This window comes from Pieris rapae, chromosome 15, assembly GCF_905147795.1.
Source record: "Pieris rapae chromosome 15, ilPieRapa1.1, whole genome shotgun sequence".
NCBI classification, from domain to species: domain Eukaryota; kingdom Metazoa; phylum Arthropoda; class Insecta; order Lepidoptera; family Pieridae; genus Pieris; species Pieris rapae.
In genome coordinates this window covers 6,270,487-6,297,252 of record NC_059523.1, presented here as the reverse complement: position 1 = coordinate 6,297,252, position 26,766 = coordinate 6,270,487, and the positions used below count along the sequence as shown (strand labels likewise).

Genomic DNA, 26,766 nt, shown 5'->3' with positions numbered 1-26,766 from the left:
GATTTATTTAAGGAAACAGTGAAATATTAAATAATTTTTATTGTTTTTTTTCTTTTTGTAAATGTTTGAACCTTTTAATCAATTTTATATATTCCACCTTAGGCTATATTTTTAGTGTAATTATTTGCAACTATATATATATATTTTTGTAGTATTACTAAATAAATTAATATATTTTCCAATTACATATAAGCTGAACGTAATTTGATCTTTAATTAATGGCTGAAGTAGCCGGTAACATTTAATAAACAGCTCTCAATTCAGCTCTATTTAAAGTTCAACACATCGGCCACCGCCAAGCTAAAGCCTAGGTTTCAAAAAACATTTAATATGCATGACCCCTGAGGTTATCTCATTATCATTTTATCTTCCCATCAAAAATAAATATAAACTAAATAGGTATTAGGGTCAGCTAAGGTTACTTCGCGTGATCTCAGCTATAAAGTTAACTTTTTGTTGAGATTTACTGCGCCACGATACCTCCATATAGGGGTCAAATATACCATGTTAATAAACCTTAATAAGTCTTGAGATCGCTACGATTAGCCGCTACTCTATTTTATACCAATCTCACTTTATCTCCGATAATGAAGTTAGGTTAATCTCGTAATTACTATCTTTGGAAATTAATAGCTGACTCGGGGTAACAACTGAGAAATTGTTAGTTTCAAATTGCTTTTATAATGGTTCAACATTATTTATTTATGCCTAAGTACTTGTATAATAGAATGTTAACGGTTTAGTGAAATATTACAATAAATATTAGGACGACTTAACATTCTTAAGCCCTAGTAAGTTTACTAATAATAATATTAATAAAAAAATATAACTCCCCTGGTTTAGACATGTTTAACACGCGTGTCATTTTTTGAAGGAGGTTTTTTTAACTATTTGGTTCATCTTTTACTTTAACTGGGATTGAATGCCTCTGCGTTATTCCACTAAGCCACAGAGCCAATTACATAAGCATAAAAAATAACAATTAACTGTCCAAAAATATGAAAACAAAATAGGGTTTAAAAGCAAATAATTATAAGCAAACGGTTAAAAAGTTCTTTGTACGCGTAGAATCAATAGAACGTAGTATTGACCAATAGCTATTTTTACTCATGTGTGGTTGAACTGGCCTCCTTTGACCGGCGACAATAAACGCAGTAGGTATTCCTTTCCGCTCCAATTCATATCTGATTTACGATTCCAACAATGTAGAAACTAGTATACGACCTACACGATAACTTAATATATATTATTATAATTTATTATTTCTGTTTAACGCCGACAGAACATCCTACATTTTTTGTCATAAAATCGTATTTGACAAACGTGGTTACCATAGACTTCAATACAAATTTATTTACTTTAAAATTTTATCGCCGACTTTTACCAATTTTACATATATACATCATATATTACACAATTAATTTTTGCATGAACGTTTATAAATGGCAATTACCAGTTGTGATATACATATTTAACCAAATTAAAAAGGTTATTAAATTCAAACCCTGTCCAATCTCAATGGACCGTGAAATCATAAAAAGTTCATGGAATTCTGAATGTCAATTATCCTAAGCTGGGTTGGTAATCTAACCGCCATGATAAGGGTAAGATATTATAGTAATCTTCTAATGTTTTAATAAGATTTGGATATAAAAGGTTTTAATGGAAATCGGATCAGTGATGGACATGATAATGAGATATATTAAATGGAATTTAAATATAGAAGTTGTCTCTCGGTACTGTTAAACATAAAACATATTTGTAACCTATAAATAAAGAGAAACGTGGTACAATAGTTGAGTCGGAACTGTGCTCGCATTCACCTCATTACCGGCGTGAACTCATCGATATAAACTGTCCATTTCACCAGTTCAAAGGTTATCGGGAGTCCAGTCTATCCTAACATTACTCTCACAATACCACATAGTAACACTAAGCGTTATGGTAAATGGTAATGGGACGCCGTGACCAAAACGGACTGTTTATGTGCTGAAGTTAGGGTCAAAACGACATCGTGCTTTGGCCATTTTTGCAGTCATGTTAGCTCTAGGCTACTGCATTTGAAGAAAGGTTGGATAAATGATATCCGCCATAAACATTTATTCGAGTCATCATACTTTGATGTTGATACACCAAATAGGTAACTTCGCCATTGCCTACGGCGTTAGTAGCGGTCCATGTTAGTAATTTGTTTTTATAATCTCATTTCTAAATATATAAAACAAAGTAGTGTTAGTTAGACCATAGATTCTTCTCCGCTCTGAATAGCCAAGTAAGTAATAAAATATCGAAGTAACAGTAAATGAATAAAAAAATCTGTTGGCGAAACTGCGCACTATTTTCGACAAAATCGTGCAGTTCAAGAATTCCTATCTTGAGTCGAATGAGGAGATGCATAACCAGGCTTTGATCTTGCCTAATGTGTAAAACTGCCATTCTTCTTTGGTAATAGCAAGCAAAAAAACATTTTTGTATTGGCAAAAAAAGTTTTATTGATGTTTATGAAATGAAATTCTAAAATAAGTGTTACTGAAGTAACAACGATATTAGACTCAAGACGGAACGAATTTAGCCGAGTCAATTAGTAGATACATAATAGATGTACTATAAAAACAAAGATTTTCATGTACTGCCAATGTATGAATGAATTAAAATTAAACAAAACCTAACAATACGCAAGTTTTGATTTGAAAACTTTTCTTATAAAACCAGAACTATGAATACTCGTGTAGATACAATAGCGGGATGATTAAAGTGCAAGTTCCTTCGGGATGTTAGGATAATAATCCCGTAATTATTCGCTTCGGCTTTGGAATGATCGAATAGCAGTAATTGCTTGCCTCGACTTAAACTAGCTTAATTGGCATCACGTATGCACACATTTTATCGGAATCTCGAGTTTGATTAGAATACAGGTATTGGCATTGTATGGATTTATCTTACAGGTTGTATTGCTAGTTTGATGAAGTATGATATGTTTAAGTACCTACCGTGGGAAAAAATCTGTAATTTCGAAAACAAATAGTAATTTAAATTGTAATACAATGTCTCTTATTGGTGGAAAATTAGAGATAAATTGTTCAATTAATTTATTATAATTTTAACGGATTTTTTTTCAAAAAGTGCGTCTTAAAACAAGTAAAAGTAAAAATACACACATAAGAGTATTTCAAAAATCTTTAGGTATAAGTTTTTGTTTATGGAATAATTATTCTACTAATACGTATATAAATAACGCAAAAATAAACGCAAAACTTTTTAAGTGTGGATGCATGTTTGTTACTCTTTTAAGTAAAAACTACTGAATGCATTTACAAGTTCAACTTATAAAGATATCGTGTGAATATTCCAAAATATCCAGTAAGTAGGAAAAATCTGACACATAATATGTAATGTATGCTGAAAATGTTTTTCATAAATAGTCAATATCTTTGGTAGTTTTTTTCTACGCCACCCTAATATAAGCTACTCGCAATATTAATCCTGGGTAGACGAAGTCGCGGGCACCAGCTCATATCTTACTGAATTAGCTGCTGCGTCCCAAATTCACAAAACACTTGCAAATGAAATACCCTGTAGTCTTAACTTTATTGTATTCTACACTTCCAATCCAAATATCTTTATAGAAATAGCTGTAAGCCAGGTAAATCAGGTGTTACCGATAGGGGTAATGTAGCGCGCAGCGGTAGTGAACACGCCATAAGATTTAGGGGCCTTACTGTAGTTGGCATTGTCGATATTTTACTAAAGTTACTGGCGTCTTGATTACAATCGCTGGTTTCCTATAACCTAGGAGTACTATTTTTTCACAATGGTCTGAATATGGAGAGTAATTAGAGTAGAGTGTCTGTCGTATGTGGTACATATTTTTTTAACGTTACCTAAATCACCAGTAATGCATGAAATTGTGGCAGTCATTTGTCACGTCTACGCATTTGCTATATTCTCATTATAAACAAACTCAAGAATATTTTTTTATTATTTATTTGAAGAGGAACATTTGCAGTCTTACTAATATTAAGCATATTGTAAAAGACTGTTATAAGAAAAATTCTACTAATAATTCCTGAAGTCTGATGTATAGGGTGTTATAACAAGTGTTTTGTTTGTAGGAAAACTTGTAAAATGCTTAAACAACGCAGATGCGTAGTTTAACGGTAGAAGACAAAAATGATGTCATTTGATCGGATCTTTTTAAAGGTTCTTGTTAAGAAGGCTAGGAGAAATCATCGATTATTGGTCAAAGAGGTGTTATGCCCTGTACAAGATCTATTCTCCTCATGAACATGATCTTTATTAGTAAGACGATTTCGATTTTAGATTATGAATATATTAATTACCATCATCAGGCTCACTTGATGTTAATTGATACCCTCGCCCACGTACACACATTACCAAAAAACTCGCAAGTACGTTGCCGGCTAAAACATTGCATACGAGTAATATTTAAAAATTTGTTCGAAATTCAAAAAGGTATACGAAAACTTGATTGAACTCGGCTTATTTTAATCCTTCAATTCATAACTTTTTACTTTACGCCTGCGACCGGCATCGGTAATAAATAACACCAGATCCCTTTATTCGTCATTCGGTCCCATATCATGAATACAGTCAAGATTTACTTTGACAGCCCATAAATATAGAGTTCAGACAAATTCGCGACAGTAGATGCTACAGAGAGCAATCCATATTGTATGGTATGAGATACATTTTGTGAATTATTCCGCGTCTCTGCGGCACTATTGTTTGTTTATATCTCTAAGATAAATAGAATAGTGTTAGTAGCGAGGCAGAAATGCGATATTGCAGTCTGGAAGGTAGGATAAGATTGATACTTTTGCATCTGTGGAGCGGTTATTGTTTTTAAGGTAATAGTAGCGGACTAGATGGTTTTACGTAATATACTTTTACCATCTTACATTAGAATTAACCAATATGGATTTAAGTAAAGTTTAGTACAACATAGATTTAAGAATAGTTGTGATCACTCCAATATGTATCAACTATGTATATTCAATGCCTTCAAATTATGAATTTGAAAATAATGCAATACATTTAAACTTTAAAAAACGAATACCATCATATCAAAAATCGATTACGTTTTTTGATAGTGACAAATGAAAAGCAATATTAAATCGTATGTCAGCCAGACTGAGACAGAGCTTTAAATCTTGAACAAGAGTTTATCTTCAAGTTGCCAACTTCGTACTCATGCCAGTGAACTTGTTACTCTGTTACCAACGATGTAGGCTAAGACATGCATTACTTAGTCTGTTCAAGCAAAAATAACTTTTCATTTGAAGGAGTATTAAGAAGGGAATTATTTTTTTGTGAATCCCAGCTCTTTAATCTCAAATCTTTCATGATCGATTTTCGTTACTTCTAGTCATTTTAGTGAGTTTGTAATTTCAATATAACCTACTCTAGTTAAAAAAGCATTAGTATTAACTAGAGTAGGTTGTATTGACAATAGTACTATTGCTATTGAACTTGCCCATACTAAGAGTAGATTTTCTTAGCGCATAAATTAAATAATTGTAAAAAAGTGCTAACTTTAAAAACAATCCAGGACCATCGCGTTTATATCGATTTTCCACACTTTTCATAAATTTACTTTGAACTACGTGTGTTTGTGCTTTGTTTTGTTCCAATACAATCTACTCCAGATAAAAAAGGTATTTCTATTGTATGACCTTAGTATCAATCGCTCATACTAAGGGTAGCTTCTTTTTTTCTAAGCGCATAACATAAATTTTGTACAAATTAACGGTTTAAATAAGTTCTAAGTATTAACATAATGGAGCACCTTGGAGTGTAAATTTCATGTTACTTTATATGTTATTTTATTTATAAGCTTACCTAATCATCTTATAACACGTAAAATAAAAATACTTAAGAAATTATGTGCAAAAATACTTGAGCATTACTAAGCTCTTTCATTTCGTAGATGTCAGTTAAATGTCAGTCTTGTTTATGTGCGTGTACTTAAGTTTTTCACCTATTCGCCATTTAAGGTCAAAAGGCAATTAAACAAATTGACACTTACAAAGAATCATATTTTTCTTATTGATTTATGAAAACAACATTTATAGTAACATAAATTGTAATTTATCATAGATATTTTTCTTAAAAGAAAACAATCGAAGCGCCCTTTGTAATTATGCCAAAAATAATATGAAATAATATTTATATACACTTTGTAGTATACAGAAATATAATACAATTGACATAATTAAATGAAAAGGAGGGCAACTGGCGGCATATCGCTTTCGAGCGATCTCTATCGGACAAACACTGTGAAAAAAGGAAAACAAATTAAATTCAATAAGACAAGCAGGAAGTGCAGAAATACATAATGCATAAAGTTATTTAGACAAAACTAATATTAATTAAATATTGATAATTACATTTTTATTAATAAACTATTGTTCTGATAACTAATTACCTGGTTCTTAATTAAAAACACAATAGTAGTATAATAATATATTATTATAATATACGCAATGGCAGTCAATTTGTTAAACAGCTCGTGAACTACATTGACAGGGAAGTAGATAAAACTGTAAGGATGGGATTTACAATCGTGGATATTATTATGCTCGCCGCCTTAACCATAGATCACGTTTCGTTATCTCAGATAACCATAATCTGAGTCCTTTTCTCACATTCCTTTTATGGAATATCGCGAAGTCTGCATTTTTCACATGCCATGTAATGTCATAATCGTGTCTACTTGTTGCTATGCAGCAATTTTGTTTGATACCTTTTTCAAAGTCTCTCAGACTATATATAGGAATGTCATAAATTATGTTCAATACTGTGTCACACTATTTACCTGTGTTTTTGCCGCCTATGCAATTAGTAAAAGTCACAATACAAGCATCCAATATATGAATAAATAAACAAAAAATTAGTCTTTCCTCGGACAAAGAATTAATCTAGCTATTTAAAGGGGGAAGTATGTCAGTATCTTCGGAACCTTGCCTAAAGGGACTCCTCTTAATAATATATTTTAATTATTACATTTTAAGGTTAGTTATTAGGTATATTAGAATTATTTACAATTATGTCACTAAGAATTACATTTTGTAATATATAATGAATATATATATATGTAAACTTTAAAAATAAATAAACTTGAATATCCATTATCGTGATACCAAATCAATTTATCCGTAAAATTAATTTACCGTTTAAATTAATAACAAGATATTAGCGCCAGTGTTGAGAAAGGTCATTTCGTGACATGCGCTTTGACCCATTCTCATTCATCAGTGAATACATTCATTCAGTTCCTACTTGCCTTAATGGTACTTTGCTTAAGCCTTAAGTAATGAGGGCGCTATCTAGATCATGGCTTAAACGAATTTTCGTCCAAGTTCTATTTTTATGTGCCTCCATTTTGTAGTCATTTAATTAAACACCTATTACTTATTAACGCGAAAGACTGACGTAAAAATCGTTTCGATTTAGGCGCAGATGACAATGAAAATAAACTTTTATTGAAATAGAAAATAATCTTAATACAATACATTTTGTTTGTTTTCACCACCATCTCATGAAGCATTTACCACCGAGTCCGACAGTCAATTATAACTATAATATATTTTTATTTATTGTTTTCTTTACTTACTAGGGTTGCCTGGAAGAGATCGCTTGTTAGCGATAAGGCCGCCCGTTGCATCCCTTGTAATTTTTATGTATTGTGTTATTTGTGTTTCTTTGCAACGTAGTGTAAATAAATAATATAATTTAGTGAAACACACTTAGCTATAGAATTCTTCAAGTTGGCCAAAATTTAACTAGATTTCTAAATTATGTTTGTATAGATCCAAGTTTATATAACTGTTTATAAACAATATGAAAACACTAAACATAAAATATCCATTAAAGAACATTACCGTATGCACGAACCCAACATGAAAATAAAACCATAACAGTGTTGTATCGCGAAACAATAGATTGTCATTTTCTTAACAATGATTATATTTCGTAACTCCAATTTCATGGTTTTAATGTAAGTATTAACCATTATCATGGTTTTGCTTGTTACAAATGTTTTTGTTCATAGTATATATTGAGTTTTTATTGAAATTTCCGCTTAAGAAAGCTTTACTTTTTTTCACAAATAATTCCATTTTGACTATGTGTATACTGTTTTTAGTTATTGCAAATGTTTTTGTTTATAATCATGGCGTAATATATATTAATTTTTGCCATTTTATGATAGTTAAATTAAGTAGGTCAACTGTCCGGGGCGCTTAAATATAAAATTATTTTATACATACTATCTTCACTGGTTCAAATAACAAAAAAATGTTTGCATGCACTAGTATACACATAGAAAATGGTTGAATAAAGTTAAATTAGATAAAGTTTAACAAAAGGCTATTATTATCATATACATGAATACAATTAATTCATTTTACCTTACTTCTAAGATTATTACAGAATTTCATTAATTGTAATAGGAATATTACTATCATTGTTATTGTTATATATTTTTGTTATTAATCGAATCTCTTCGAATCAACCGCGATAGGGTCAAGAAAAAGATGGCGCATAACGGATAAATGTGACACGTAAGTTTCACTTTAAAATAAATGTGTCTTCGATACACCACTGAATCCATTTCTATAAAAAGCTTTTAGCGGTAATCTGTAATTATATGACAGACAAAGAATCTTAGTAAACAAAATATGATTTTCTTGGATTTGTACATAATTCAAGCGTAATGCGTTGTACGGAATTATTCCGCACGTCAAGTGCCGGCCTGGAATGTGGTTTATGGTGATACGCTTCTTTATAAAATGTACAAAATTGCACTTATTACGCGCTTAATTACAAATGGCGGACTTAACAAGATTTTATCCTCGTCAAGCATCCATTTAAATATTTTATATTATATTTTTAGAAGACTTTTATGCATTGTATTCTTGAAGCAGTTAGTTCGGTTTAATCACTGATTCAAAAACGCCCTCCAGAAACGTGACGAGATGAAATAAAAGAAATAGCGGAAATGATTGTAAAATTGTAGCGAAGTTGAGAGACAAATGGAAAAATTTAAGGAAGGCTTTCACCCTTTGGAGGTCGTGAACTAGTATTAAATATGTAATACAAATTACATATTTAATACTTATTCAAACAAAGGCTATTTGTTGTCAATTCTCTGTTAATAATTATTAACAGAGCATTATTAGCAAATCATGAATAGTAAGAATGTTTCAAAATCGAATTCCCCAACTGATATATACATTTGTTAAAGTGTCACTTACTATTATATGTACATACTGAAAATTAAATGAATGCTGTATCTGTCTTGCTTTGACAGATAACTCCGCGGGTGGCGGATGGGCAAAAGACGTTTGAGTCTTGTACAGAAAATATATTAGTGGAAGTTGTTCAAAGTATATGATTCCTAGAGATTCCATGAGTTTAGAAAGTTCCCTAGTTATAATAAAATTGTAAAAGAAAAAACTTGGCGATTAAAAAGAGTGGCGGAGAGTTTATTGCCAGTCCTTATCTTCATTTCTACGCCGTTGATTTGAGAACTGGCAGTAAATGTAAAATTAGAAGCATTTAATGTATTTCTTTTTTTGGCGTTCATAAGTGTACATTATGTTACCAACATAAATAAATGATTTTTGAATTTTGAATACCCTTACTAAACATATATGTAACATTTTTTTTATAAAAAGATGCGAAAGACAAACACAAAACTCTGCTCATCTATAAAATTATAAATTATTGTATTTATATTTCAATTAAATATTTCTATATATATCCAAAAATATCTGTCTCTAGCCATAATTATTTATTTATTCGGAAACAAAACAGAAACATCCTTATAATAAAAACAAAGTCAAAAATAAAACACAAAACAAACACACTAGTAGCATCCACAATAGGTTACACTTATACAACCATATGTTACAAACAAAATAAAACATGACAACAACACACATAATAATACAGTTAAGACATTAACAGTTGCTTTATTTTATCCTTAAACAAAGCAGTAGTGGAGTGCGAAAAAGGCGGATGCATATTAGGAGATTAGGGTAGCACAATGTACTGAATAAATATTTTCCTTTCAGGATGACGTTCACGTTGTCGCTGGTACTGGTGCCGCTGTTATTTGCGGCGGTGCACAGTGGAGAGCCCGTCTTCGACCCCAGTACGTTGATGCGGCTCGTGCAGGTGCCTTCTGATGCTGCCGTGGGCTCCGTCATCTATCGCGTGCGTGCTTCTGACCCGGACTTTGATTATCCTCTACACTTTGAGCTCATAGGTACGGCTTCTTTGAAATTTTGACTTAATAGGGTCTCTTATTATTATTTCCTATTTATTATCATTTCCTACTATATGTTAATATTAATATATGCGACTGAGGCGCAAACTAGCTGATGTGGTCTCCGGCAGAATGACCAGCGCTGTGGAACATTCTACTCCTCAGCATAATGCTGAGCCAGGGCCATTTACAGCCACAGCACACACGCAATACATGCTTGAGACAAACCGAATGGGAAAAAAACTATATATCTCTCATTATATCTTTTATTGAATTTTTTCTCTCTGATTACTGCTATGTTGTGTGTTTATATGTGTGTGTTTTGTTTGTAATAAATAATATGTCGATGTCTATGTCTTATACAGTTATGTAAAAACTTTAAGAAATCGATATAATAAGTACCGAATTAAATTTACTGCTGCACCCAAGGATCTTATTTCGGCAAACAATAATGATGTTAGGGAGTTATACGCCAAGATTATATCCTATTGCGTAAAGAAACATTACATTTTACAGAGTTGATGATTAAGATCACCTTTCTACCTGGATCAAACTTAACAGAACGGTTAAATAAAACTTTGTAATTAATGAAATATTGTATAAATAGTGTAAAGCCGTACAACGCCGACTCTTATAACACTTTGAAACATTGCTCGAGGTACATTACCCTTTGTGATTCCAGGTCAAATGGGCCGTCTAGACATCGGCATAGAGAGTCTGCCATGTACACGATATAATTCAGTGTGCCAGGCCAATGTGATTCTTTTAAGACGACTGGAACCAGGTCGCTACGTAGATTTTCGCCTGTCAGCGCGCAATACAAGGGGCAGAAGTGCAAGAATCGCCTGCTCTATTACCGGAACAAATGCGACCACACCAAGAGACACCATTTTCCCACATCAGCCTAGTATCATCTTAGTACCCGAGGTTAGTTTTATTACGAACAACATAGATACCAATACTAACTACTTAATACAAATCAAGCAAAGTCATAGATTAAGAATAAAATCGTTTAGATGCGATAGGTCACCTCACGGAGTTGTTATAATTTAAGCAAAACGTACATTTATGATAGAATCTAATTTCAAAAATTTAAAGGTTTACACAATAAAAATACACCTAGGACAAGGGAATATAAATGTTTTTATACTGTATAAGAGTTACACTCCTAGTGAGTGTAACCAACTTAAAGCACTTTAAAAAAAATACTTATCCATATAAATATGGTGTAGTATGTGTCAACAAATGAGACAGCGGCAGATGGGTATAGCATAGTGATTGATGATGATGACGTTGCTCCTAACGGATATGAAATATCGGAATTAACTCCTCCACTATTAAAGCTCATCTAGCATGGCACTAGTCGTTTACTTGGATATATAATACTTGTAAACACGGTAATGCGTCTCATTCAAGACTTGAGAAAGAACATTAATCAAGTTATGTCTAAAAATAGACTCAGTTACATTCTACATAGCTTACTAGGTTAGTCTGTTGATTATTACTCAGTATAGGGCAGCTTAATTATTTTTTTTTTTAATATCTTAAGAACGTTACTCTGCTAAGTATAATACGTATTAGTTTACTATTTTTATAAAGAAAACCTTTTTATTAATGAGAAGCTTTATAATCAATTCTCCTAACGTCTCAAAAATATTTTCATGTTACACATGTCATGATTTTTCGATACTAGGTATATTCCTCTTTCATCATTATAGCCAAACATTCTTTTCGACAAATATCCTCAGGCAATATGTAAATCGAAAGGAAGATTATACGATAGTCTTTTTTCAATACAAGAATCCAACATTTGTTTATTTCCGCAATGATATAAAAATACTGGCTACAGAATCTTTTAAAAATATTATTTTTGAAATATACCAATACCTGTATAAGTATTATATATTAATAGAATTAATAATAATAATAATTAATCTTTATTTTCTTCGCAATTCTCGTGTTACAGTATTTGTAACGAAGCTTTTCCGTTTTTTATTTTAATTTAGGTCTTAAAGTATAGGTCTTTTCTTACAAGGGTTGCCTGGAAGAGATCGCTTGTTAGCGATAAGGCCGCCCGTTGCATCCCTTGTAATTATTATGTATTCTTTTATTTTTGTTTTTTTTTGCAACGAAGTGTAAATAAATAAGTGTGTTCCACGCCATTTTTTATGTTTTGGCCTTAAATACATGATATAAACCTTATTCACCTAACACCAACTCCCATTTTAATATTAATATTCTACAGCTAATAGCGGACGGCGGATTAACCAATATGAAATTATGTTTAATGAAACAATACTTACAATACCATGGTTCATCAATAAAATGTATACGAAATTTGGAACTATAATCAAAAGAAGTAAAATACGAGGCCTTATTGATTAATTCTCAAGTGAAATTTATTCAACAGGATGCAAAACGCGGCACGGACCTTGAGATAGTGATTGCGAGAAAGAATCCTGTGTCATCGAAGCCTTTGGAACTGGAACTTTGGGTGAGTTGAATGTGAAGTTATTTATGAAGGTGAATTATTCATACACAATACTCGTCAAGTAAGATATAATTTGCATGTTACTGAAAACTGATACGAATCTTCGAAAACTCTTATTCAGTCTTTTATTAAAAAAACTTTTACACGTATTTTAAAGAAAAACATTTTTTTAACGGATTGAAGTTATGTATTATTGTAAATTTATCATTATTTAAACATAATTTTAAATGTAACCGACGTTTCGCGTGCTTTACAGCGTGCGTTTTTATTTTCTTTTTTTTTGGTGGTCACCGTTATTAATCTTTATACCATGGTGTGTATAATGATTTACGTAGCATAAATAGTTATAAAACAACTAGCCAGTATTTACGTCCTAGTAGAGTGATAATTTATCTCATGGGAAGGGAATCCAGAATACTACCTTACAAAAATACTTTGAGATAAAATACTTACAAAACAGACTTAGAGAAAATGTATTTACTATAAATCTTAACTCTAAAGGTTCAGTAACTCTAAAAAGAATACTATCAGCATTGTAATTCAATTTCTTGCCTATTTAAAACAATTTAATATTGTCTTAGTAAAACTCGACACGCATTTTGTTGTAACCGCATAATGAACTTCTTCACAAATGGGCCTCATTTTCATGCGTTTGCCTTCATTTAAGATTTACATGGTGTACGCGGGGAAATTAAAATTGAATCAAGCAACTTCTTAGAATAGTATCATTTACATCGTTTTGATTGTTTGTTTTTAGTCATGCACTGCTGAGTTGCTTTTTATTGATTTCTGACGTGTTCTGTGAACATTAAGGGCTTTTGTTTGGTATAATTATTTTTAATAGATGATATTTTAAATAACTTTATTGAACAACAATTAATTTTTTCGTGGACCTATAATATGAGTTGTAAATTAAATTAAATAAAAGGATTTTAACAGACTAACATATGTCACAATGTCCGGATATCTAAATAAGCTATTTATAACTTACTAGCGGATCCGACAGACGTTGTCCTGTCTACACGTCTTTAATTTCAAAATTTAAATTTTTAATAAGCCATTTTGATGAAAATTATTATACAAATGTTATGACAATATCTAACGATCCAGCACATGGTCACACACGATATAACACAATGATAACAAAACTTTTTTTAAATTTCGGGACAGACTAAAATTAAAATTCGAATATTATTTAAAATTTGACACTGCGATGGTAGCGCCGTCTGTCGGATCCAATGTAAAACATTCCAAAATCAATCAATCAACAACTAATATTGAAATTGAATTGAAAATTAATTAAAAAAACATTGTCCAGCGGTCAAAATTGTGAATCTAAACCATTCCCAGATCCCCTTGAACACACACAAAAAATTTCGTCTAAATCGGTCCAGTCGTTTAGGAGGAGTTCAGTCACATACACACGCACACAAGAAATATATATATTAAGATTGGTGGGATAAACAGTATTTTTGCGTTTCACGACTGTCAGATAGCGCTATTCCTCATATTTATTATTCGGGACTTTTATCTTTCGAATAATTTATGTGTTGCATAGCTATTTGGTACTTTATCCATACATTGTGAAACAGACCCTTAGAGTTATTACAAATTCAATTCTGGACCTATAAAATCCTTACTTTTTATTTCTACATAGACGTAACTGTAGCAGGGAGATTATAATATTTTGTCCATGATATTATGAATACTCAATAGTGCATCAGTTTCATGAAGCCACTGATTATATCGAAGGGTATTAATGCAATGACGTTGCACAAATTAGTGAGCAATTAATAACAGGCAGCCGTGTAATCCTGCGAGCGTGGCGAATAACTCGGCTTCAGATTGACGCGACGATACGGAAATGATACCCTTTTGACTATTTGCAATGTTAATGCTTTTAATCGTGTATGATTTTGAATTAATTTAGAATTGAATTAACATTTACAACTTTAATTCGAAGAAATCAAACAACGGATTGAAGCTATGTACTTTACTTTACTTATTATTTTACATAATTTACAACTCTTTAAATTACAACTTTTCCTACAGCTGTGATACTTTTTGACATTCAATACCCCTTTTTCAGTCACTGTGACCACGCACGCTGTACAGCACGCGAAATGTCGGAAAACATTAAAAATATGTAAAATTATTTATGTAAAATAAGTTTATTATTATTTTAATTATTTTATACATAATACATAGCTTCAATCCGTTGAAAAGGTTAAATATATCTCATGAACAGTAAGTTTTCGCAACTTAAAACTTTGAGCATTTAAATCGACGGTCCATAAAGGAAAGTTTTTCTCTGTAACGTATAGACAGCTTATAATGATCGATACAAATTGCTCTCATAGCTTATATTGACGAGCAAACCCCAAACAAGAGAAATGATGAGTACGAAACGTACGTACGTAGACAAATGTCATCATATTTTGGTGTTCAGGATATAGCTAAACTGAAGAGGAAGCGTTATGGATTGAGTATTCATACCCAATCCCACTTCTGGTGACGGAGTGAGAAAGGGAAATAGATTAGCAAGGAGTCAGATGAATGACGCAGCACCTAAATAGTGCAGGATGGTCCTCAAGAATAACGCGTGGAGACAGAAACGTAGAAAGTTGGTAGTAACTGACAATGAACGATAGGAATATTGTCGTCTAACGACGGGAAGGCTGAGACAAGGATCGATTATTAACAAAGAAACAAACGAGAACCTAACCCACTATTAGGTTTACTAGAATATCAAATCTATATTAATTCACCTATAGATTGCAGTCTAGCTGCATACAAATATGAGTGTTTATTATAATTTATTTTTGTTCCTTTTAAGGGTTCACCATTGTTCGCAATCCGTCAGCGGCGTGTCTCCACAGAGAATACCGAGGGAACGATATTCTTAGTCGGCCCTTTGGACTTTGAGGCCCAGTCAATGTACCATTTGACTCTGTTAGCTGTGGTAAGAAATCATTCAAGTATAAAAAATAATTTACAAAATATCAACAGGAATTTATGTTGGTGCAGGATAAAGTCAACTTTATAAATATTCGAAATTTATTTACAATACACAGTTAGTAAAATTATTAATGTTGACTACATATGAGTTATTACACCAAAACTATGTTATAAAAATATATGGTATTTTAAAAAATCTAATAATTTGCATATATGTGAAAGAAGTATTTATATGAATGGTATTACAGTCTTGACACGTGTTTGGTGTTCCGGGCCGTTAGCGTACAAAAGACGAATTTATTTGAAGGATATAACTTTATGGTTTTAAAGATCTAATAGATTTGTAGGAATACTTTACAAGGAAACAGTCTGTTAATTTACGTCACATCATTAGCATGCATATATAGTAATTTTCTACTATTTTCTTATACCAAACATTACAGGACCCGTACGTTGAATTAGGCAAAGACACACGAAACATAGCGGGCTTAGAAGTGGTTGTCGTAGTTCAAGATGTCCAAGACATGCCACCAGTGTTCACGTCGGCACCACCGATCACACACCTGCCAAGACAGGTGGCGCCAGGCGATGTTGTTGTTAAAGTCCGAGCTGAAGATGGAGACAAGGGAGCCCCACGACAGATCAGATACGGCTTGGTGTCAGAGGGAAACCCGTTCACGCCATTCTTCAATATTAATGAGACATCAGGTAATTATAGGTTTAAATAAGATAAATAATAATAAAACAGTGTTAGTCTTGTAGCTTAGGGCTTGCTATCGAACTCAAATGCGCGATAAATGAAGTGAAGAAAAACATCGTAATGATGAACTAAGCCGTGATGACGCATTTATACTCTATAAGAGTGCATAATATGCAACAGTATCTATGTTTATAAAACCTCTGCTTTTGCTTTCATGGGTATTAACTACCCTTTTACAACAACCGACGATTCAAAGATGTTTCTTAGTTGATTTTTACGTGTATGTGTGCTAAACATTTAAAGCGTTGCAGTTAGTTAAAACAGTTGTATCTTATTATGTATGAAAGAAGATAATATTCGAATTAAAGGTACACGATCCAAAAAATTAATTCACTTCAAGCTACTCTATGGAAGGATAGCTTGTGGTACCTGCACAAAATGCAACAAACTCTACGTAACTCATATATTGGGCTTTGCTAATAAGAAATTACGTCCGTTACTTGACATGAAACCACGTGATTAAGATTAAAGATTAAATAAACACGAATAACACGATAGTTTGTAAATACACTAAATCAAAGGAAATCTAAACAATCTCACGCCATTTCGCCTTCATGGTATTGATATGTATCGAATAATTTACTTCTAATCTATTTATTCATTCTAAAATCGCTACATTGGAACTCTGTTTACAATACATTTAACTTTATCTCTTTAATACAGACGTGAAACAAATATGCAATACTAATATTGTATATTCGAGACATCTTTAGAGTCGTCATAATATGTGCGAGAGAAATATTTAACAATCTAATTTAACCATTCTGTTATCGAAATTGGCTATTTATTACGCCATATAGTATTCATAACAAAAATATTGATGACGTGTTTATAAACCCCATTTACAAAAAATCATTTAAGACTATATCATATAAAAATATGCACATTGATGTTAAGGATATGAATATTGCCTTATTATTCTAAATTTAAATGCTCGCTATAATACCCGACGTTAAATAATAAGCAGTCAAAGATCATACAATTATTATACCCATCCTAAAACGCACGCAGCGCGTATTTATTTTTCTTTAGAACGACACGTAAAACCTCTATTTATGGACCCATAAAGAATATAAAATAGGATTTATCCAAAGGAATCCATCCATACATTGTCGCAACCTCGCTTTAGGGTATAGCCCCTAATTATGTAGGCAAAATCGTGTGTTAAGATCGTACCTCCAAGTGCCAATTTTCTTCCCTTGCTTGTGAAGAAGATATATGTACCCATTGTCCATCATTCCGACTTCCTGCTTTTAAGAATGTAAAATATAGGTTTACAATTTACCGTAACGTTTTCTTGTTTCGTCTAACGTTCTTGTAATTATTTTGCGAAATTATTGTTATTTAAAAACCCAGGTAATTTTTATGTTTTTAAAATAATGTGTATAATTTAAATAGGTAATTATACATTTTAAATATTATTTAAATTTTAATAATAATTTAAAAGGTTGCAAGAAGTTGTAGTTAGTAAGCTTAGGCTCTATGTTTCAAAAAAAGAAATTATTTTTAGAACATTTTTTAACTTTTTAGTTGAATTCATAACTTAAATTCTAGAAGGTATATTCTATTAGTCTTGAAATGTGAAAGAATTATTATAATTATTTTCCAGTAGTAAACGCATTGAAAAAAGCACAAATAAGTATTAGTGATTGCCTATAGCCTTGATTGCAGGAGCAATATTATGGTGATAAGATTTTGAAATTACCTTAAAAATGCGTGAATTTGTATAGCTGTGTAGACATTAAAACAGATCATTATTTTCATGAGCATTAATGATACACTTAATAATTTCAAACAAAGGGTCGTTTGAACTTTCTTTCTTAAAATAATAGCTTGGAATTTATTTAAGCACCTCTCGTAAAATATATTACTTTCGCATAACTATAAGTTTGGTTTTATGAACGGTCATTATTCAATTTAGTAAATTTATGAGCGGTGCCTGTATTTTTTACAGTACAGAACTTTATTTATGTGTGTGCGCAGACATAAGAGCAGTTTCTTTTATAATTCGATAGGACACAAAAGAAAACGTAAACACACGATCGGAAAATCACATTTACGTGCAACAACTTAATTTAAAAAGTTTTTACCGCGCATTACCGCTATTTGGCAGCTACCCACTTGACTGTATTTCCAAACCTGGCATTGAGAGTGTCCATGGGCAGCGATAGATGGTACACTTAACATCAAGTGAGCCTCCTGCACCTTTGTTCTATAAAAAAATCTGAAATTCATCTGTAGTCGACATCCTAATCGTTCCGTATACGAAGTCATAGTATGCTTGAATTTTGTATGAAATGGGCGCCGTTAAAATGGAATTTCGTTCCGTAATGTATTTAACTTTTAAATTAGCTTTAGTAATCGTGATGTAGCCTTCATATCGCTACAATGTAGTTTAGTGTTTCACCACAGGTTTCGAACTAGGCGCGGTAAGCTTTTGAAAGGGTTGAATAATTTATTACCTGATAACAATTGGAAACTTTTTAAAGACAAAATTATGTTTATACAAGTTTTCGCAGTACTTTTTTTAAGCTTCTTTAAGGCGTTTGTTATAAGTGTGACTATTCAATGAAAAAATTATTAAGACCCGAAAATATAATACTTTATCGTTAATTATTACTATCGGAGAAGACACACTTTATAAGGTTATGTTTTATTTATGTCAGTGGAAACTTAAACATATGAAAAACCAAAACACAAAATATTATTAAAACAAGTTTTCTTTTAGATTGCTAAATAAATAGTTTGATAACTACATATTTATGCATAAACAAAGCTAACAACCCGAGCTGCTTTTAATGGCCATTGGTAACCCTGTTAGTATAGCAGAGATTCAGTTACACGTGATGTACAAAGGTATATCCACTGCGGCTATAAAAAGATTAACATAAGAGTAAGTCAGACTCTTTATCTAATAAGCTATTCTTTAGCTTATACTTTATCTGTCGTGTATCGTGATCGCTTGATTTTGTTTGGGACTTTAGTGGTAGCAACAACATCTCTAATAAAATGTAAAGGACTACACATACTGTGTATAAGGACACATACTGTGTATAAGTAAATATAAAAGTGAAAGCCATTTTATTATAATCTTATTTAGTTGTTTGCACGTACACTAACTCATCTCTTGATAGGATTTAGGGCATTAGTTTAATCAAATAAAATATAAATAGGTATTAATCCTATTCTGTGGAAAATGCCACACACTGATAACAGTGAAAATGTAAAAGTTTTTTCGTTTCGTTTTGTTTTGTTTCGTGGCTTTAATAAACAAATGAAAAACATAAAAAATAAGCTAAAAGAAAATGTATTTAAAAACACAGTACTTGAGCGAAAAATTCGTCGCCCCAGTGTTAAGTAAAAAAGAAGTATTTTACAAATAATAAACGTGTGAAAATATTCTTTAAATGAGGCCTATTATTATGGTATCATAATGAAAACAAACAAAGTTCGACGATATATGCAACTATGATTTCAATACAAAAACTCAATATTAAAATCAGGATCTTTTAAGTTGGTAATAATTAAAACAATGTTTAATAGATCTAATGCTATTCATTACCAATACTTAAACCCTTTTTAGAAATAAATGTTTGTTTGGATTATTTAATTTCTTAAAACTTTATTTCCTAATAAAGACGAATTGTGTCTCCATTATAGATTCAGGCTGATAAATTTTTAGTGGGCAACAGACAACAGTTTCATAATAACTTGTTCACCTCTTCAACTCCACCTTCGCGTGACCCATTTGAACACATTTATAACGTTTTAGGTTACTCAAAACTTTGTCAATTAACAAATCGAGCTTCCTGATACAAACTAAAAACATTGTTTTATATACAAACGGCACTGTTATTAGCATAACAGACTATAGAGGGGCAGGGGGCAGTTGATTGTCCCAGAATTAATTTATTCCATGAATACTAAAACAAAAAAGAATTAATAAAATTACTTTGTGACTAAAAATTATTTACAAAGAAAAGAAATGCAAATGATAAAAAAGCAGAACTGAAACCCGGGGCCGGTTGGTAACCTTCTAAATTTGTTAAGAGTGACAAATTCAATTTTTAAACTTTATATTTAGTAGAGATATTGATTCTACATCGGAAACATACGATAACGGAAAGACAAGCGTGACACTGCCGTATCAAAATCTAATACATTTTTGCCACACGAAAATCAAACGCTAAGACTGGTATATGAATCTTACACCAATACTCTGTATAGCTAAAGATATTCTGTATAGCTATAGCACAACCAGTGCCACAATTTTTTTTTACCAATGATTTCTTTATTTCCCGGCTATCTATTTTTACCAATTCTTAAAAGGCCAGCAACGCAATCGCTAGCCCTCTGGCATTGAGAGTGTCCATGGGCTTCGGTGTCCCCGGTCATCAGGTGAGCCTCCTGCCCGTTTGCCCCCTGTTCTATAAAAAAAATTGACCAATTGAAACCTAATTAAAAACTGAAAGCTTCAAATAAGTGCATTATAAACGTTTAAAAATATAAACGCATTGAGCAACGGATATATTTTTTGTCAGTTTGTCTTAACTAAATGTAAATGATATTCGTTGGTCAGATGGTCTCTACAAATGCAAGGTTGCATTCTATTAAACACAGAATACCTCATTAGTACATGGGCCCTGCTGTCACGCCTCCTACCATTGTTTGCAAAGGCCAGCAAAAGCTTTTATTTCATAATAAGCCTCGCTTATAATATTAAAATTCCAAGCTTTGTGTACGGAATAATTTAATTTACGTTTTGTCGGGCTGCAATATGCAATTCAGTTTGTAAAATTGCAACTAAGTTGTTCTCTTAGCATTAATTCAAAGTCAAAGCAAAGAACAAATTCGAGTTCAATATAGTTTATAAATCAATATGACTGGGACAAGGACATCGAGGACGGTGGTAATGTTCTAATTTCAAAATAAAAGTAGTTTTTTTTTAATAAAAAAATTGGAGATCATTCTTTTTGTTTATCGCTGGTTTGTAAAATGGATATCGTTGGGATAAATGTGAATGATACGGCAAGTAACACGGCAGTTTTAATTTTCTAAATTCTTAGATTATAGTGTATTGTATGGTGGTGTAGCATTGTCTGATATTGTCATGCAAGGCTTAAGATGTGATTTGCAAACTAGAAATCGTTGGTTTTCTAAATAGTAAAAAAAATCGTAGATTGTTATCTGGTTCTAAAATTTTACGATACACATATATTCTAACACACACACACAATTTATGATGTATGTACATATTATAGGATATATATTTAATGTTTTTGATTATTTTATTTAAAGTTATTTTTTTATAATCTTGAATCTATAATAATTATACGAAACTACAATTCATGTCATATCATCAACATTCGTTTTGAAATTTCAAATGTAATTTGATCTCATCTTGTTTCGCTTATAATAATTAAAGTAAAAGTTTGTGATCGCGCTAGCATAATGGTACATTACGTTTACCATAGATGTCGTTGTACCAGTATCAGATAATTATAAAATGTAAAAAATTATATTGATGTATACATATTATAATTAAATTTGATGAAAGTTATATGTCGGAGCAATGGCGCTGGTACTAAAGCATTGCTTCAACTTAAATAATAAAGACTATTAAATTACTACAGACTATCATCAAATAGCTGTTAATTTGTTCTAATCTATTAATATTGGTAAATAAAGTATACCAAGAGATGCTTAAATAATTACGGTTTTGAACTAAATTGTCTGTGATTATTAAAATATAATGAACATGATACTTCGACATATATTATAATATAAAAAAATAATTTTGACTATAATATTAAGTTGTCAGGGAAAGCAACGCCATCTGATAAATGGAACTAAAACCTTTTAATGCATGATTGAAAAACGCGTTGCCGACTTGAAAATGATTATTGACGTTTATGATAGATGTCGCTTCAACACTATAATTTAATAATATATAAAAACAAAAATAGTTGAAGGATATTTAAAAAATCGAATTCTACATAAATTCGAATGAAGAATTGGCGAATTGAAACTTTGACTAAATCTTTTCAGGAGAAGTAACTCTGGAGAGACCCATAGAAGAAATAGCAGCAATCTCCCATGCGGGTACTCCAATTCTTTTGACCGTTGTTGCTGAAGAAGTTCGCCTATCGAGAGAGGAGCCTGAAGCTATGTCGTCCACCGTTCAGCTGGCCTTTATCCTTCCAGAACGGGACAACTCTCCGCCATATTTTGAGAATGAATCGTAAGTTTTACAAAATAAATTTTGATTTGCCTATGTGTGCCCATTGCACCACACAGTGATACTTATTATAGTAATGTAGGTAATATAGTAATGATACCTATTGTAGCACATAAGAAAGATTGATGTTAAATTGTTATCTATTTAATGTTCAACAATTTTCTTGTCTTCAACTCAATTCAATTCCATAAAAGAGAAGACATAGTCCGATGTATTTCTGTAATTCGATGTCCTATTTCTTATAGCCCGAAAAAATATCTCATCACTAGAAGTTTAATCTGGGACCTCCGGTATATATTATATTCCTCTCACAGGACCTAGCTGCTGTCAACTGTAAAGCACTTGAAACTCTATTTTTCTGTTAACAATTTCAGCTACATCACATATTTGGATGAGAATGCTCCACAAGGCACGGCGCTAACATTTAGTGATCCATTTATTCCTCAAGTCAACGACAACGACGCGGGAAAGAATGGAGTGTTCTCCCTATCTTTGTTGGGTAACAATGGAACATTCGAGATATCGCCAACAGTTGCTGAAAGACATGCTCAATTCATTATCAAAGTGCGAGATAACACTATGCTGGATTTCGAAGCTAGAAAATCAGTTATATTTCAGGTACAGTATCTCTTATGATAAAAATTGCTAAACATTGACCCATGGACAAAGGCCAATTGGTGCCCTTACGGTCTCTAAACCGATGAACAGAATTTATGATTATAAATTTGAGTATACTAATCTACCACAGATAGGGTATTGTAATAAACGTTAACCAACATAAAAACAAGTTAAAGAAATATTTTTAATATGTATATGTATGCCGTACTCTTAACAAGACTATTATTACAATACTACAAACCATAATAATAACAAAAACTGTTAAATTTAACACATGGAACAGCTAGCTAAAATAATTAAAATTACTTCAATTATATTTTATTATAAAATACATATTTTTAGTGTTAAAGAATTTGAAATTATATTAGTCCTGTATATTTATTGTCTAAATATAAAGATATATCCGTTGTTAATACTCCTAGACATTAACTACTGCTAAAAATATTTCTGAACACATGTCTGTCCCAAACTTATTAATTATGACTCTTTTCAGATTTTGGCTCAAGAACTTGGTCCAGCAACAAACCTATCAGCGACGGCAAATGTTACTGTCTACCTTAACGATGTCAATGATAATGCACCAGTATTCCTAGCCTTATCATATGAAGTGGAGCTTCCAGAGAACATTACCGCCGGTGCTAGAGTGGTTCAAGTACAAGCCGATGACGTTGATACCGGAGTCTTTGGGAAAATCCAATATACTGCCATACTAGGATATCAAAACACATCGTTAAATTTAGATCCTATATCTGGCTGGATCACAGTTGCAACCAATAACCACGGTTTTGACCGGGAAGCAATGCCAGACCTGCATTTTTTAGTAGAGGCTAGAGATAATGATGGGGTAGGTTTAAGAGTAACTGTGCCATTAATAATTAAGTTATTAGATGTAAATGATAACCCACCAGAGTTTGAAAAGACGTTATATGAATTTGTATTGTCGCCGAGTTTGAGCAATTTTACGTCATCGGCGTTCGTGAAAGCAGTTGATAAAGATGCAGAACCACCAAATAATTTAGTTAGATACGAAATTATTGAGGGAAATAAAGATGGAAAATTTGCTATTAATGAAGGAACAGGTAAATATTAAGCTTGTTTAAATTTACATGTTTCAATAACTACAAAGAACAATCCTCAGTTGTTAGGTCGCTTCCTGATGAACTTGGAATAATTTCACGCCGATAATTCAATTTTCAGGTGAACTGTATCTTTTAGAGCCATTAAAGAGGACAAAAAAAGATAACGCACGAAGACGAAAACGAGATAGTGACGGAGATAGTGAGGTGTTTGTTCTAACAATTAGAGCATATGACCTCGGTATCCCAAGATTATCCTCCACAACTACAGTTAAAATCTACCCTCCAGAAAGTAAAACAAGAACCATGTCCTTCATCATTCCCGGATCAAATCCAGATAGGAAGAAATTAGAGGAATTATTAAGTACTCTATCAGGGGGCAAAGTCAATATAATTGAAATAAAACCGTACAAGGGCAATGATTACAGTACATCTGATCAAAACGATCAATCTAGTCAAGAAAAGTAAGTAGCCAAAAATTTATGTTTAGAAAAGTTTGGTTTTTCTTTTTTTATTATGTATAATATTTACTTGGAATACCTTTGTAGCCCTCAATTAGTAAAGTTCAAACGTTTGTATGTAATAAAAACTGGAACGAAGTCCCTTTCGATTAATTTATATTTTAATTGGTATCACAGTAATAGATAGACTTTCTTGACACAAATATTATATTAATCGTCTATAAAAGTTTTAAGAGACCAGGAATGTAAAAGAGGAAGAAGGATGATGTTGTTGTGTTACGCAGGGATTGAATAGTAAAATAACCTTTTAAATTAAGTGGTACAATCATTATTAAGCATATTTCGTGGTTTAAATGCTTAAAGTCAGTCTCAGCTGGTTCATCTCCTGGTATAAGCTGTTCTCGGTGTGATATTAGTTCAAAGTAGTATTAGTGATTCGAAAAATTTAATTTCTTATACCTTCGAAAAGAAAAAAAAATGCCAACATCACGAGGTGTTCCCAGGCGGTCACCCATCCAAGTACTGACCTCGCCCGACGTTGCTTAACTTCGGTGATCGGACGAGAACCGGTGTATTCAACGTGGTATGGACGTTGGCGATAGCTATATCGAAAATATAAAATAGAACAACTATAACAAAAAGTGTCGTTAAAACTTTCGGTCTTAATTTTTTTCCGTCTAGCCCCCTTTCGCAACGGGCGATAAGTAACTTCGTTCCAAGACATCTAATCAGGCATTTTTTTTCTAGGAGCGAAGTTATTGCCGTAGTGCGATCATCACAAAATAGTGCTATAAATGTAGCGAAACTACAAGAACAACTTGCGAAAAATAAAACGGTTTATACCACTGGAGTGGTTCCAAATGATCAAACTTCAACATCGAATAAGGATGAATCTGTAAGCATAGCAATGAAATAAAATATTACATATTTGTATAAAAATTAAGATGCTAATTTACCTTTTTTATTACAGAGTTTATACAGAGCAGAGAACAGATTGTTGTTCTGGTTGTTAATTTTATTAGCAGTTTTGGTGGCGCTGGTGCTACTGCTTTTAATTTGTTGTTGTATATGTGAAGGATGCCCTCTCTACATGCCCCCCAGGTAGATATTTATTTTAATAAAATCTAGCTTTGACATTGCTTAATAATAACAAAACTAACGTCACTAGTAAGCTTTCATTGTCCCATTGCCGCACAAACTTTTCCCTATTCGATGACACGCTTCTATAACAAGATGTTATACAAATGTTTTGCTCCTAATATTAATATGTTTTGTACCCGAGACATTGGTTATGTACTTATTAAATATTTATTATTTTTAGTCCGTGCATGCATGACACCACATCACTGTAAAATTATGGCACTATTCATATACATTGAACATAAGTCAAACCGCTAGGTACATAGATATCCATTAATAAATTCTAGGAAAAGAGTGATACGTGTCAACTCCACAGAAGACGACGTGCATTTAGTGGTACGGGACAAGAGACTTGGGAGGGAAAACAAGTCGACGCAAAAAATAGAAAATAGATCAGTAAGGTCAAGCGAGTGGAGGAGACGGGAAGCTTGGAGCGCAGAACAAACTGATTTGAGAACAAAACCGACACAGTGGAAGTTTAATAAAAGAAATCAAAAGTCTAAAGAGATGACGAAACCTTCATCGACACCTGGCGACATTCAGCATGAGTTTGTGCATGCCGCCGAAGACAACGATTATAAATATGATGATACTAGGCATTCTTTAAGGAATAGGTATGCTTTAGTAGTTAATGTACTAACCTACTTACAATTAAGTAATTGAAAAATTGTCACAAAGTATCAAATAATTTCTTAATTTTGAAACACTATATTATTGACACACTTTGTCTCAT

The 26,766-nt window shown here is 32.1% G+C and overlaps 1 protein-coding gene and 1 non-coding gene across 3 annotated transcripts in view; one reads left to right on the top strand and one right to left on the bottom strand.

The window, feature by feature from the left end:
* LOC110996769 (cadherin-86C) overlaps positions 1–26,766 on the top strand; it is a 107,039-nt gene that overhangs the window by 77,490 nt on the left and 2,783 nt on the right. The window contains exons 3-14 of one of the 2 annotated variants that reach the window (XM_022264595.2): positions 10,098–10,291; positions 10,974–11,218; positions 12,702–12,785; positions 15,619–15,744; positions 16,184–16,448; positions 22,549–22,741; positions 23,113–23,356; positions 23,850–24,435; positions 24,554–24,896; positions 25,641–25,788; positions 25,864–25,994; positions 26,321–26,647. In XM_022264595.2, coding sequence (XP_022120287.2) covers positions 10,099–10,291; positions 10,974–11,218; positions 12,702–12,785; positions 15,619–15,744; positions 16,184–16,448; positions 22,549–22,741; positions 23,113–23,356; positions 23,850–24,435; positions 24,554–24,896; positions 25,641–25,788; positions 25,864–25,994; positions 26,321–26,647 — 2,885 coding nt within the window. In that variant the 5' untranslated portion in view covers position 10,098. The remainder of the gene's footprint in view (positions 1–10,097; positions 10,292–10,973; positions 11,219–12,701; positions 12,786–15,618; positions 15,745–16,183; positions 16,449–22,548; positions 22,742–23,112; positions 23,357–23,849; positions 24,436–24,553; positions 24,897–25,640; positions 25,789–25,863; positions 25,995–26,320; positions 26,648–26,766) is intronic. The other variant, XM_022264596.2, reaches the window with a different exon arrangement.
* On the bottom strand, positions 25,372–25,490 carry LOC123689853. The gene has a single exon (XR_006750726.1). It is a non-coding gene; the product is annotated as a 5S ribosomal RNA (ribosomal RNA).